Source organism: Benincasa hispida, chromosome 1, assembly GCF_027475165.1.
Source record: "Benincasa hispida cultivar pf3 chromosome 1, pf3_genome.v1.1, whole genome shotgun sequence".
Lineage (NCBI taxonomy): Eukaryota > Viridiplantae > Streptophyta > Magnoliopsida > Cucurbitales > Cucurbitaceae > Benincasa > Benincasa hispida.
The window spans coordinates 42,006,024-42,021,716 of NC_143478.1; the positions used below are offsets into that span (position 1 = coordinate 42,006,024).

Genomic DNA, 15,693 nt, shown 5'->3' on the forward strand with positions numbered 1-15,693 from the left:
TTTTTTTTTTTTTTTTTTTTTTTTCCATTTGTCTACTAAAATTTTCATAATTGAGATATTATATAATATATATATACATAGAAGTTTGAAAACGGAAGTTTGCGATTGAATTATAAATCTGGCCTCTATAATTAAAATAAATTAGAATTTATTTCATATGATTTTAAAAATTATAATATAGTCCTTATGATTTGATAAAAGCATCCTAAATAATCCTTATGATTGATAAATCTCTTATAAATATTTCTCACGATATTTACTATTTAAGAGGATTTTACCAAATCGTAGGAACTAAATTCTAAATTTTTCAAATTATAAGGACTAAAATTGTAATTTAACCTAAAATTATCTTTTCTCACACACACCTCTACCCACCTCATATATTTGTGAAGTAATATTCTCAAAAGACAAGAAGTATAATCTAAAGTTGTAGGCTAAAAATTCATATATAATAGAAGTAAAAATACAAAGAAATAAATAAAAAGTGCAAAAAGACCAAAAAGCCCTTCCCTTTCCCACTATTCCCATGCACCTAACATAAGCAAATAACAGCCCAACACTCACCTTCACATTAATTCCTTCTCTCTCTCTCTCTTCAAAGCTCAATCCTCATAGATTTCAGAGCTCCCTCCTACCTGAAAATGGCGCCTTCCGCCGCCATTTTCCTCTCTCTTCCTTTCTTCTGCCTCCTCATTCTTCTCGCCGATGCCCAAACCTCCGCCCCGATACCGGTAGATCCGCAAAATCCCGACGCTGAAATAAAATGTGGATCATGCCCTTGTTCTAACCCATGTGTTCAACAACTACCGCCGCCACCGCCACCTCCACCTCCTTGTACCCCGACGTTGCCATCTCGACCGCCGCCTCCGAGGTTTATTTATACTACGTCATCGGCTCCACCACCACCTTCGAGGTTTATTTATACAACCGGAGTTCCCGGTGACCTGTACCAGGTGGATGCGAATAATCGTTGGTATTACTTCTCTAGCACGACGAGGAAGCGACCGGCCATGGCGGCGGTTGTGGTGGCGCTTGGCTGTGGAGCTTTGGATCTTATGGGGGTTTGGTAAGTGGTGAAGGATGAATAGAATATAAAGCAACTTAACGATGTGTTAAATTTGGTCTAATTATTAAAAGAATTACTCTCTCCAAAGTATAAATATATATATATATATATAAGATCTTAGATGTCTATCTATTTACCTTTTTTTCAACAAAATTAATTTAGTATTCTGTCAATATATTTTTATAGTTAAATTTTGGTGTTGATAGGAACATTGAAGAATACAAATTTATGGTGAGATATATATTGATGTTGATGGATGTTTTTAGAGACAGTAATATATACGAAGACTTGTAAAGATAGAACAAAATTTAAAGGGATTTGTAGAAGAGTGTTGGGACAAGATGGTAGGCTTTATTAAAGTTACTTTTTTTTAAAAAAAAAAAAGTATTTTAATAAAAAAATACATAGACAAGTTTAGATAATTTTTTTTTTGGTCATTAAAAAAGTGGATTGTTTTCTCACATTTTTTATAAGTTCATCATCTTTCTTAAACATATATTCGAATTCTAGGCCAAAATTCAAAAATCAGAAACTGAAGAGATAAAATAGTTATCGAATAAAGCTTTAATATATATATATATATATAATTTTTTTTTATTGAAGTTACTTTTATTTAAGTATGTTATTAAGAATTACATGGGGAAATTTTGATAACTATATTATTCTTTTTTCTTCAAAAAATTATGATTGTTTTCTGACATTTTTTATAACTTTTTCATCTTTCTTAAAATCACATTCGAATTCTAAGCCAAAGTTCAAAAACGAAATGTCAGAATATAAAAGTGAATAATAGAGAAACAAAGTTATAGGTGGAAGTAAAATCTATCACATTAATTTAATTTTTGAAAATGAAAAAATGGTTATTAAATACGGACTTAATATTATATTTTAGTTTTAATATCATAGAAATGTTTTCTCTATCTGGTTGTATAGATTTTTTCGTGTACTACTTTTCAATAAATATTTTTAGACATTAGAGAGGTTGGCAAAAGAATTGTGTATAAGTGAACACTAAAAAAGAAGAGAAAGTAGGGTATGAAAAATGTGATTAATGAGAGAAAAAGATGTGTATGAAGAGGAAGATTACTGAGGGATTATACACAATACATATGAAGTGAGAGAGTATATAATTAAAGTTTGAGAATATAGAAAGATTTAATTAAAGTTTGAGAACATAGAAAGATTAGTGAGAAAAAATGAACACCATGTAATCTCATTTGGTAATTATTTGATTTTTTTTTAAAATTAAGTTTATTTCATCTACATTTTTTTTACAATGATTTGTATCTTTTTTAAGTATAATAGTTGAATTCTTAGCCAAATTCTAAATTTCAAAAATAATTTTTTGAAAGCTATTTTTTTAGTTTTTAAATTTTGGCTTTATTTTTTAAACCATTGATGAAAAGTAGATAACAAAAAAAAAAATGGAGATGAAAGTAGTCTCCATAAGCTTAATTTTTAAAAACAAAAATAAAAAATAAAATATTAACTAAACGGGGCCTAATTTATTAAAAAAAAATTATGCAAAAATTAATTAGAAAAAGAAAAAAGGAATTTTTATTGAGCAAGTAATTAATGTCAATGAAAACTACTAACTAGGTAGAAATTTTAAATGATCATAGATGTCGAATCTATAAATATTTAGAATATTGATGAAAAAATTAAGGACAATTACATTGTATAACAAATATATTTTAAGAAATCAAAGTTATGACTTCAAACTTTTTGTAATTACAAATATGACAATCACATAAAAATCACATAGAAATCAGTTAGGAATCACATAACAATCATATAGAAATCAGATAGCAATCAAATTTTTAGGCGGAAGTTTTTTGACATGTTTGCAAAAAAGCAAAACCTTGGACACGCATCTAATTTTCGATTTTTTTTCTTCTTAAAGTTGCAATTGCCCCAAATATTCACTCGCGACAAAAATTAATGCCCTAATAATAAAAAAATAATGAATGGAAGTTAACTAAAACATTTGATAAAATATGTCTACCAATAATCTAAATGGTTTCAAGTTTTTCGAATATTACTTCTACATTGTAGTGAATAAAAACATTTGAGACTATTTTCGTTTAAGATATAAACACTCAACATTTCATAACTAGAAATTTAATACTTGAAGTAACTTTTCTTATATTTTTGCCCATCATATATTAATATGTCAAAAAAAGTTGATATATATAATATAGTCTCATAATTGTAAATTTATCTCGAAGAACATATATGTTGGTTAATTTTATCTGTTATAACAAATATTTATTTGCTAATTGAGATAGTTTAGTTGGTTAATATATTAATAATTCATTTAAAGACTATAAATTGTAATCTCTAACTCTTTTGTTTGGAACATCAATTGACCAAAATTTGTAACAAAAAATGTGCTATGGACAAAAAAAAAATTACTGTTATATATCGGGGGATTTTTGAAAATAAAAATAAGGGAAACTATTTACACAAAATAGCAAAATTTAATCTTCTTTTATAAATGTTGATAGAGGTTGATAGAAGTCTATTAATGATAGAAGCTGATAGAAATCTATCATTGATACTATCAGTGATAAAAACAGATACAAGCTTATCACTGATAGACACTGATAGAAATATATCATTGATAGAGGTTGATAGAAATCTATTGATGTTTATCAATGATAAAAATTGATAGAAGTCTATCATCGATAATACAGTGATAGAAATTTATACAAGTCTATCACTGATAGACGCTGATAGAAGTCTATCAATGTCTATTAGTGTTTTTTTTCCTATTTCTATAAATAGTTTGATATTTTTTCTATATGTGAAAATTTTCTCTTGTATATATTTGTACGTCTTTAATTGAACATTCATTCAATGTGTACTCAATGCCAAAGTAGAATTGGAAGTAAATGATAGTATACGACATTGCTAACGACATTATAAATTTAGAAGGTTTGAATGATACAAGATTTTAGGCCATGTTTACTGCAGTTGAAAGACAATCCATTAATGGTAATGTAAAAGTGGGTCCTAGTTGATTACTTATGTTATCAATTACTTGCTATTTGTAATCGTAATGGGATGTAGGACCGCCTTGAAATCTGTAATCAAATTATGTAATCTAATGGAAGAATGAAGGGTGCTCAATCTAATTGTGATTAAAAATTACGTGGTACCTACTACCTTTATCGTTACTATTACAGGTATTGTTATCTTTACCGTTAGAAAATTATGAATTTGTTATATTTATTGTTATCGCTATCGTTACCGTTAGGATCAAGCAATAATGGTAGCGATAATAGTAATGATAACGGTAGTAATAAAATGTGACAGATTCATAATTTTAAGTAAACACGATCAAAAGCAATCTAATTATATATATGATTCAAGTTTATTATCATTCATCGATCAATGAAATCTTATTCCAATTATATCAATTTTCATTACGATTCGATCAACATAACCTTAATGGGCTAAAAATGAAACAACAAACCCACGTCACATTAAGTTAGCACAACTTGGCAATTATAATGACATCATTTCATAGCTTCAAGTGGCCTTTTCATGTCAGACACCGTCACAATCTAATTAAATAAATGACCCTTCTTTCATATAGATCAGATTTTACTTTGGTTCTTTTCAGAAAAATTTACCACATTAAAAAAACATTGGAAAAAAGAATACTCTTTTATACCCAAGTCTTGATCAAGTTTAGTTTGTTGCATAGATTTCAACGTGTTATACTCAAATAGTTTTGTTTTGTTTTTATTTAATTTCAATATATATTGATTTACACTTTATGTTTGAATTTTTACGGAATACTCTCCTTAATGTTCATACCTATAATTAATTTAAAATAAACAATTATTGAATTAAATTAGTTTTCACTCATTTTTCATCACTAATAAAATTAATTTAAAAAATTTTGCATCAAAATTATTTTAAATTAATTGATTGCAAGTTGACACCTAAGATTAAATGTGAGCATTAGTAAAAACAGGAAGTAAATGTGAAAAGTTTTGAAACTTATAGACTAAATAAAAATTCAAATTCAAAGATAAAAATGTAACATTTTGAAATTTAGAAACTAAATGGAGAATTAAATTCAAAATTCGAGAATAAAAAGTAATATTTCAAAGCTTAAAGAAACGAATGGGAACTAACTAAACTCAAACCTAAAGACATTTGCTAGATCACAACTATATTTAATGAATGTTTTTAATAATAAAGCAAAATTTTGAAGGAAAAAAGAAAAAAGACGTAAGCCCCACTTTCTAACTATTTGATTTCTAAAAATTGTATTTGTTTTCTTATAATTTATTGTAATGGGTTTCATATTTTTTTAAAAAATATTTGAATTATTAACCATGATCGGGAGATTTTCAAAAATAAAAAAATAAAGAAAACTACTTATACAAATAACAAAAATTTAATCTTCTTTGATAAAGATTGATAGAAATCTATCAGTATCTATCAGTATTTTTTTTTTTACTATTTCTGTAAATAATTTTTTTTATCCGTGAAAATTTCCATAGTTATATGTATATTAAAAAACAATAATAATAAAAATAAATAAGGCAGTTGGAAATGCATTTTCTATCCTCAACTTGGAAGTAATTTTAAGCAAAGTAGATACTGTTGCCATTGGTGCCCATATTATTTTCTATTGATTTTTTTTTTTTAAATTATGATTAATAACAAACCTCCTAGACAAACTATATTTGTAAGTAGTTGTTATTATATTCATGTTATTATGTTGGAACTTCATACAAATAATACAAATATGAACATCCCCCAAACATTAAGATATTTATTTACTAGAATATGGACTCATGTGACAGTTTAATTTAAAAAAATGTTACGAAATTTCTCAGCTGGTTTCAAAATTGTGAGGAAGAAGCTGTAATAGTAATTGACTTCAATCTCCAACCTTTGATGTTCCTCCAGGAATTGTGCTCTGCAACCGGCACTAATTTAAGGATATGACTGCTCTTCACAGCTTACTCGAGTCCAATGCTTTAATTGTCACACGACGCCACATTGCAGTGTCGGGATCGAATCTTAATTCCCATGTAGGCCAATAGTGTAAATTCTGCTTCAGTGTTAGAACACGAGGCTTCCCATTTAGGTGGACCGTCCTCACACGGACGAACTGCTCGTGTTCTAGTTCCTAATCCACGTACAAAATAATTATATTCATAAGCATCTTCACCAAAGTGAAAGATTTCAGAAATGATCGCCTTATATATCCACGTCAGAGATAAAAATGAAATACATCCAAGCATCCAAAGGTTAAGAATATATATTGGTAAACAAATACATTTGTGTTATAAAATCATCTATCAAGTTCTTCAAATTACTTGGATATTTCGAAAAATAAGAAAATTTCGTAAATATTCAAGTAATTTGAAGAACTTGGATAGCGACCTTTCGAGTAAGCTTAAGCCTAAACAACTAAATCAAGTCTCCACCCCCGCCTACACACACTGTTTACAGCCGATCTTACTAACAAACCTCTCAGCTAATTACTGATATGCCCTTCTTAATACTGATAATAATTCTGACATATACTCCAATAGTATTCTCAACACTATATCAGATAGATAATATGTTTTTTAAGAATGGTTGATGTAAGATCGAGTTAAGAGAGATGAGAATCATTTGAGGTATGGGGATGATTCAAGTAAAAGACAAGTTGTTGCTGCCTTTTAGGAGCGATGTATTTATAAGGTAGGTATGCATGAGGAAGTTGTTTCAGATGTCACGTATGTGGAGCAGTTTACTAAAGATCAATTCCAAAAAATTATCGAGGCTTTTCCTTTATTTTATAGTAGAAGATCATGGAAAGATTCCTCCATTTACTCTCAATCCAAGGATACTGAAGGAAGAAACTTGTACTGTGCCTCTGTCCGACGGATTTCTTGAGTGTTCGCTTAGTGAGGAAACTTGATTGATGACAACCAGGAAATTGGAGGGTCACTCATCCACTCAGATTTTTTTTTTTTTTTTTTTTTAAATTAGTGAAAAATTTAAAAATACCAGACTCAAAGGTGCATATGTTTTAATCTTTTGAAACGATCCAATCAATCAGAAAAGAAGTAGATGCACTTTGAAAGATGCAGGATTTGATGATAACTTAACTCTGATACAGTGTTAATAATATCGCTACTAGGTTGAATGAATCAAGAATTAGTAGCCGAAAGGGTTATCCAAGTAGTCATGTGAAAGGACATTTTTATTCACGTATGTGGAGCTGTACACTTTTCAAAAATGGTTTCTAGATGCTAGTTTTTTGTAGTGCAGCAGCTTGGTGCACCTTCGTGGGAGTAGTTTTGGTTACTCGGCTTGTTGGCTTGTTGGCTTGTTGAAACCTTATTGGGCATTTCTCCTTCAATATTTTATTTTTGGCTAATGTAATTAGGAGATTTTCACTTTTTTTTTTGTTGTCTTTCTTTTCACTACCTTAGAGTTTGAGAGTTTGTACTTTTCTATCTTTTCATCTATCTACTTATAGTTTATTACTTGTTGAAAATACAAAAGCATTGAAAAAAGATCAAGCTCTTGAAACAAAGTGGACAAGTGGCTGATTGTTTAAGAAGAGCTTGATGTTTTTTTTTTTTTTTTTTGTTTGGGGGGGGGGGTGGGGGTGGGGGGTGTTTAAGAGAATAATTCATGCGTGTGTTATGTTGATGGAAAGTGAGGAAGATTATAGATTTAGGAGAATAAATACTTTGATTTACAAGTATGGATAATATTTATATTAGTAGTGTGCTTTTGATAAAGTAAAAAATAAAAAATAAAAAAAATAAAAAAAACCACAATTACATATTGGCTTAGACCTTAAATGGAAAAAATATTATGCTAATATGGAGATAGAGAGAGTTCATTATCCTAGGAACCAGAATTTAATAACACAACAAAAGGAACTGGAGAGAGAATATTGGGTGAATGTGTTATTCAAACTACGGAACGTACCTTAGTCACATTAACAAAAGTATCTAAATCAGGAGTTAGCTTCCCATTCACTTCAACTATCCATTGAAGAGCATAAAGACCATATCTATGTACAGGACTACCATGGCACCACCTGGAAAAGTGACGTGACAGTCATCATGGAGAACATATGCAATATTAAGAAAACTTCTAAAACAATTACGACAATTAATATATAAAAAACAGACTGAGTTCTTACTATCTAATTTGGTTGGATCTATGATCGAAGGTTTGACTTGGAAAAAACTTAACAAAAGAAGTTTTGACTTGGAAAAAACTTGACAACAAAAATTAATTTCAAATTTGAAAGATGAAGGAAATAAAGATTGAATGTAATGTTACCTCTAAAAAAGCATGGAAACGAGACAAACAAGATGGAGTATAGACATGATCAGAACATTATTGCTAAAAATTTAAGACACGGACATGAAAAAGACTATATATGATTATTTTAAACCATTTCAATGTTTCTGACGTTCAAAACTTGTTTCAGCATATGATATTTTTTCTAATTAGAAACAATGAAAAAAGAAATTAAATATGTAGTGAAAACAATTGAAGAAACTACCTAGTTTGCCTAACATCATGCAAAAAAAAAAAAAAAAAAAAAAAAAGAAAAAAAGAAGAAGAATCATTTTTTCAAAATGATTTAATATCTTCTAAAAAGACACTTAAAAGTTTAATATTTACACATTCTTTTTAAATTTGTGGATTATCTTGCGCCCACCTCGACTACTCACAGGATGGCTGTTTGACCAGCTACATTTTAGTTGCCTAGGAAATAATATCTTCACATTTATATGTTTAAAATAATTTTTCTTTTACCTCAATTTATTATTTTTTTCCTAATTTCTTTTCATGTACACTGTTATTTTAAATGAATATAAATAAAAGTCTGAACACTTCAATTCTAAGTGTGTGTGACAGAAAATGCTTAACAAGTATGAGATATGCCTAGTCTGCTAAACAACTCAACTATGCCTAACAAGTAGTGTCTATTGTTCAATTTGTGTACTAGTGTCCATTGTTCAATTTGTGCTCAACAAGTATCTCACACATGTCTAGCAAGCATTGGAAACTTCGGTACACAGCAGACAAAGATGTGTTATCCTATCGAACATGCAAGTACCTCTAGGGGGTTTGAAATTAAATTTACCCTTATTAATTCATTTTATGCAAGGTTGCCGCAAAACAAATTGTGAATATCACCAACTCATGTCCTATGAATCAATACCCAAAAAAGTTGCTAAATAAAGCAGTACCTTGCTACATACACCCCATGACCTTCTTCAGGAAGAAATCCAAGAGCACGCACTGCCGGATGGGGATCTTGAACAATACACCCGCACCAATTTATTATGCGGGTTGTGCCATTCCCATCTCTTACATCTGTCCCAACAAGAAGATCAATTTCATGCCCCTGAAACGCCATCAAAACCATATAAATATCATAGAGGCTGTTACTCTTGACACCATTCCTCTTTAAGAAAAAGAAAAAGGCATATCATTTGGCTCACCTGCCGGAAAATAGTCATGTTAAGTTTTCCGTTGGTGCTATTGTTTCTGTCTAGTTCCTGGCAAGCATTTTCTATGTCATAGAAGCATGTAATTGGCTGTTTATTTATCGCCAAAACCATATCTCCTTGCTCTAGTAAGTTTTCAGCCTTTGATCCAGCCAAACAACCTTTAACTCGTAAAACCTGCCGCCTAATTGGATCCTTCTTAACAAGATCCTTGAATAAAGGTCAAGAGACAGTGAGAGAGGGAATGACAATTGCGATAATATTAACAATAGTCTTTTGATAACAAATATGAGCTGCACAATTTAATTCAGACTTCAGCTAAAGAAAAAATGGACTCTAGAGGAAATCATCAGTTAAATAAAATAAAATTTGCAATGAAAAGTTTTGTTTCCTTTTCAAATAATAATAATAATATTAAAACTTGCAAAAAAAAAAAAAAAAGGTTTCCCCATATTTAAAGTATATCATATATGATAATTGTTGAAAGAGTGATATATATGTTCCTATAACAACCTTGGCTCCAACAAATCACCCAACTCAAACAGTTTCACTGCTGAATTCTATAAGTCTTGGCACATCCTTATATTGTGAGAGTGTTCCTATACTTTTCTAAAAATGATATTATTATTGCTAGATTTAATTTCTTCATTTTTTTTAAATGAACCAAGTTGACTTTCATTGAAAAGAACTGAAAGAGTATGCAGGCATACACAAAAGGAAAAGCCCACAAAATGGAGCCAAACTACGAGTAGGGACACCAACCAAGAGAAATAAGACCAAGCAAATAGTTACAAAGAGTCAAGCTAATCCCATCGTTATTAGTGGGAGATCAAGAGAAAAACTTTGTGCTACGAGAAAAATAAGGCAGGGAGATCTACTCTCATCCAGTCTTTTGCTTTGGTTATTGATAGTCTTAGTAAGCTAATATCACAAGTGGATATGAAATGCAATAACTTGATCAAAGGTTTTATTGAAGTATTAATATAATTAGATTTATCATAAATATAATCCTTCCGTTAAGCTTTTGGGTTGATTGGTGATTTAACATGATAATGTAGTAGGAGTTCCTATGTTCAAACCTCTATACATTTCCTCCAACAATTAATATCGATTTCTATTTGTTGAGCCTTCTAAAAATTTTTAAGGAGTATTGAAGTATTGACATAATTAAATTTACAACGACTCATCAATAACTTAAGTTTTTAGGTTGATTAGTGATTTAACAATTTTTATATTGGACGAGGAACCATTAGCGTTAGCCACCTCAAGTTTGCAGATGACACCACACTTATCTCTATCTTTGAAAAGGAAGCATTGCAAACCACTACAACAATATCTAACTTTTTGAAGAATCATTGGGTCATAGCACAAATAAACAAAAATCTAAGATTCTCGACATTGAAGCTAATCAGGTGGAAATAACTGCCCCTAACTTCGGCTGTAAGGTGGGAACTTTGTCCAACTCTTACCCTAGTCTTCTCCGAAATGGATAACTTTGGTCCTATGCCTTTTGGGCCCCAATAGTGGAAGAGGTGGAGCCAAAAACTTCAATCTTGGTGCAACTCTTACCTAAGGGCAGTAGGTTTACTTTAATTAAAGCAACTTTGGACAACCTACCTACCTACCTACTATATGCCTCTATAATATGCGCAACAGGATTGCTAAATAATTGGAACGTCTGTTTAGAAACTTTCTTTGGAAAGGAAAATAAACAGATATGGCTTCCATTCAGTGAGATGGGAGAAAGTCCTCCTCCCATTGTCTAAAAAGGTGGCCTTGGCTTTCACAACATGAAGTGGAGGAACTATGCTTTACTAGCCAAACGGGCTTGGAGGTTCCATATGAAGGAATAGCTTTATGGAGAAAAGTTATTGATGCAAAATTTGGAACTACCACTCTCCATAAGGAGCCAGTAAATTTTTCTCTACACACCTCATGGGGTCCTTGGAAATCCATCATGAAATTCAAAGATTTGGCGCACGATCACATGGTTCGTAAAATTGGAAATGGGCCAAAATATCTTCTTGGAATGAAATTTACTTGAACCAAGTTCCATTGGCTTCTAGCTTCAATTGACTCTATGCCATCGCCAACCACAAACATGCCTTAGTAAAGGACCTTTGGAATGACGAAAGGAGCTCTTGGGGTCTTCATCTTACACACAATCTTAAGGATGAGGGAACTTGAGGATTGGGCTTCTTCGAACCATATCCTAGCAACTGTTCATCTCGCATAATCTATTGACATTTGGTGCGGGAAGCTAAAAAATAGTGGCAAATACTCAAGTCCCTCCTCAAGGACCTAAGCAACAAAGGAAAGAAAGTCCATCAATCCTATCCAACTCTACATGATCAGGACACCATCCAAAGAAGGTTAAGTTCTTCATATGGGAACTATCTCACCATGCCATCAATACTCTGGATAAGCTTCAAAGTCATACGCCATCTATGGGCCTATGGCTATTTCATTCTATTAAAGTTAACTAATGTTTATTTTCTTGTATCTTTCCCTTATCTAGCTTTTCCTTTTCTATTTCTTTCCTTTGTTGTGTTTGATTAACTTGATTATCCAATCAAATATACAAAAATTAACATGGTATCAGAGAAAGGTGCTAGGGTTTTGTTTCATTGAACTTTAGCAGCCGCCTTGTCCTATCTTTGCTTCCGTCGATTTGGTTCACCTACTTAGTTGATTCTGCATTTTTTCTTTTCAATTTCAGCCTCTGTTATGTTTTCTGATCTTCCAAGGTCTCTGTTTCATTTTCAAATCAGCAATTCGTGGGTTCTCTTTTAGATCTCTCTATGAGGATCTCTGTTTCCAGTCCAGAATTTCTCCATGTTTTAGTTCTTCGTGGGTTTTGTTTCCAGCCCAGAAGTTCTTTGTATTTTAGTTCTTCATAGGTTCTGTCTCCAGCCTAGAAGTTCTCTGTATTTTAGCTTTTCGTGGGTTCTGTCTCCAGTCCAGAAGTTCTCTGTGTTTAGTTCTTCATGGGTCTTTGTTTCCAACCCAGATCTGTCGCGATTTGATTGGGGGTTTTCATCAGTTTCCATCATTAGCTTTAGTCGGCCGCTTCATAAATTCAAATTGGTTACTACTCTACCACCTTGAATTTGATGGAGGGTGTTAAAGTTAATTAAGGTTTATTCTAATTACCATTTTTCTTATATCTGTTCCTTATCTAGTTTTTTTCTTTTTAGTATTTTTTTCTTTTCAATTTCTTTCTTTTGTTGGTTTTGTTTTGTGTCTATTTATTCGCCTTTGTAATGTATTTTGATTAAGTTGATTATTCAATCAAATATACAAAAGTTAACACATCCCGTTGGCATGTTATGTGCAAAAGAGAGGGAGAGACAACGACATTTTCAACTCATGTCCTCTGCCTACTCATTTTGGAGCACCATCACAACGCACTTCAATTGAACAATGAATCTCCCTCAAGAACCCCTTAATCTCATTTCTCTTACTCTACTGAGGTACACATTTAAAAATGAAAAAAACCTTCTGATGTGGTAAGATTATGGTAGACTAGGGCATCTTGGTCAAATCATTGATTGATTAGGATTATGATTAGTTTTCTTGATTAATTAGGATTATGATTAGTTTCCTTGGTTAATTAGGATTAGTTACCTTCATTAATTAGGATTAGGATTACTTTGTTTTCTAATTTTCTATAAACAGAGTAATTGTCTCCTTTCTTTGATAACTTTTAATTGATAATAAAGATTTTGATTTTATTCTTGGAGATTTCTCTACTTTTATCCTTTAGGCTACATCAATTCGGTATCAGAGCAACTACTTGGGCTAACGGTGACTGCCGTTGGTGGAATAATGAGGATCTCTTGACAACACCGATCACAAGAGAGAGTTTCATGAGTTGTGCTCATTACCACACAACATATATCTAATTACATGGGAAAACCCTTTTAGGTTTAAAATTTTAAAGAATCGTCCAAGAATAGAATTTTGGGCAGAAATCATTAGGTTGGTTATGGAGAATGTGCAACATATTCAAGAATATCCAATAATCAGCCTACAGTAATTAGGTTGAAACTTATTCAAGAACCAATTTGTACATCAATCTTGAAGTATTGGAGGAAATGAAAAAAAGGAGCAAAAGAGATCCAACGTTTGTTGGGAAAAGATGACTTGAAACATGGATTAGCTTTTAGAACAATGGCAAGAGTTCAACAAGAAGCAATTCAAGAAAATCAAAACCCAGAGCTTGCTGGATTAAAAGAAGATCAAGAATTCGACAAAGGTTGTCAAATCTTGCAAGAAACACATACGACAGAAAGCTCAAAAGAAATTTGGAACCCACATGTGGACCAACTGAGCAAGGAAGAAAAAATGAGTGTATAAAAATTTAAGGCAAAAACTAACTGTGTTTGAGAAAGAAGATGTGATAATAGAAGGAGACGATTCAGGCAAAGAAGACGACATCCATGGACAACCCGATTTGAAGAAGTTCAAATCTTTGGTTGCAATCGATTGCTTGGAAGACAGCGAGGAAGAATACGTAGAAACAAGACTTTGATTTTTCACTAAAAACGAGAAAAAGCTTCTGATGTAGTAGGATTAGGATAAATTAGGGTTTCTTGGTCAAATCGTTGATGGATTAGGATTAGTTACCTTGGTTAGTTAGGATTAGGATTAGTTTTCTTCATTAATTAGGATTAAGATTAGTTTGTTTTCTAATTTTCTATAAATAGAGGAATTGTATCCTTGTATTGATAACTTTTAATTGATAATAAAGATTTTGATTTTATTCTCAGAGATTTCTCTCCTTTTATCCCTTAGGCTACATCAGCTTCTTTAGTTGAACATCACTATGGCCTTCTTGTGGTCACCTTGGAATGAGAGGACTCATCGTCGTTTTGGACAAAGAACAAAACAATCTTATGAAAATGTTTTGATCATGCTATTTTCCTTTCTATTACTTGGTGTAAATTGTCGACTCCTTTTCACTCTTACAAAGTCCACTAACCTTTTTTAAAAAAAAAAAAAAAAAAAAAGAAAAGAAAAAAAGAAAACAAGGTTTTTCATTGATATAATGAAAAGAGACCGACGCTCAAATTACAATGAAATAAAATAAAACAAAATATATCAATTACAAGCATTTCGGCCAAATACAACCAATAATAGCACTTGAAAAGAAATAGAAGCCCTTTGTTGTCCAATTGAGGAGATTTATTGCAATTCTTTTCAATAGGGTTTTTGCTCCCTTCATTTGAAATTACATACATCAATGCAATTGTTCTTTATTCAAAAGAAAATAAAAATGATGGAAATACACATTAATCCATCAATTTGCATATTAGAAAAAAAGATAAATAAATATATATATATATAACTAAAGAGTTCTGAATGTAAGTTCAATAAAAAAGGATAATGGATGCAGCATAATCACCATACTTCGAAAGTTAAATATTGACCATACTAGAAAAGTACCTGCACCCATTCATCGCTCAGCCCAAAACTTCTAGCCTTCGAGAGCAGTGTTGGATAAAGTTCAACTTCCAAAATTCTAACTAGAGGCATTGGCCTTTTCACTCCATTTATTAAAAGAGGAGGTCCATTTGCCCCAGAAAGAATTTTGTCAAGGACTTGGCTGATGGTGTATATAGGAATACCTCTCACAAATTGATGATCTTCTGAAGAGCTGCAACCAAATTTCAACTGCATACATGATCCAAAAACAGTCAGCTACAACAGCTACGATCTACAATAAAGTTTGGTTCAGAGGCAAAACTTACTCACCTGAGTAGAAAAACTTCCCCAGATAGCTTGGACCCTCCCATGCTCATCTGTGAGCACTCCCGAAAATGTACTGCCAAAATCTGATATAAAATTCTTATTGTAAGATGTTATAATATCATAATTGATGGTTTATTATGTCTAAAAACTTTATTTACCCGTGTCAAGCTCAATTACTTCCATATTAGTTGCTCTGTATCGTGGAGAATCAGCAGAGCCAATATTTAATGCAGCACAAGGATTGGTTACAATTGATTTTCTGGAAGTTGCTTGCAAACTTCTGCTTAATCCAACAAGATAGACTGAATCACCACGCCGTAATGCAGGCTCTGTTCAGGAAGAGTAAAGAGTACTCTGTTCAGGAGAAGTAAA

The 15,693-nt window shown here is 31.5% G+C and overlaps 2 protein-coding genes across 3 annotated transcripts in view; one reads left to right on the forward strand and one right to left on the reverse strand.

Annotated features, from left to right (window-relative positions):
* Window positions 1-402: 402 nt before the first annotated feature.
* LOC150038449 (uncharacterized) lies at window positions 403-1,257 on the forward strand. Its single transcript, XM_090315452.1, has one exon. The coding sequence runs from the start codon at window positions 642-644 to the stop codon at window positions 1,068-1,070; it is 429 nt and encodes a 142-aa protein (XP_090171578.1). The 5' UTR covers window positions 403-641; the 3' UTR covers window positions 1,071-1,257.
* Window positions 1,258-5,771: 4,514 nt separating this feature from the next.
* Window positions 5,772-15,693, reverse strand: part of DEG7 (DegP protease 7) — a 55,951-nt gene continuing 46,029 nt past the window's right edge. For both annotated transcript variants that reach the window (XM_039046278.2, XM_090315874.1), the window contains exons 18-24: window positions 15,480-15,650; window positions 15,325-15,404; window positions 15,016-15,243; window positions 9,562-9,777; window positions 9,307-9,464; window positions 8,027-8,138; window positions 5,772-6,221 (exon numbers count right to left, since the gene is read on the reverse strand). In XM_039046278.2, coding sequence (XP_038902206.2) covers window positions 6,045-6,221; window positions 8,027-8,138; window positions 9,307-9,464; window positions 9,562-9,777; window positions 15,016-15,243; window positions 15,325-15,404; window positions 15,480-15,650 — 1,142 coding nt within the window. In that variant the 3' untranslated portion in view covers window positions 5,772-6,044. The remainder of the gene's footprint in view (window positions 6,222-8,026; window positions 8,139-9,306; window positions 9,465-9,561; window positions 9,778-15,015; window positions 15,244-15,324; window positions 15,405-15,479; window positions 15,651-15,693) is intronic.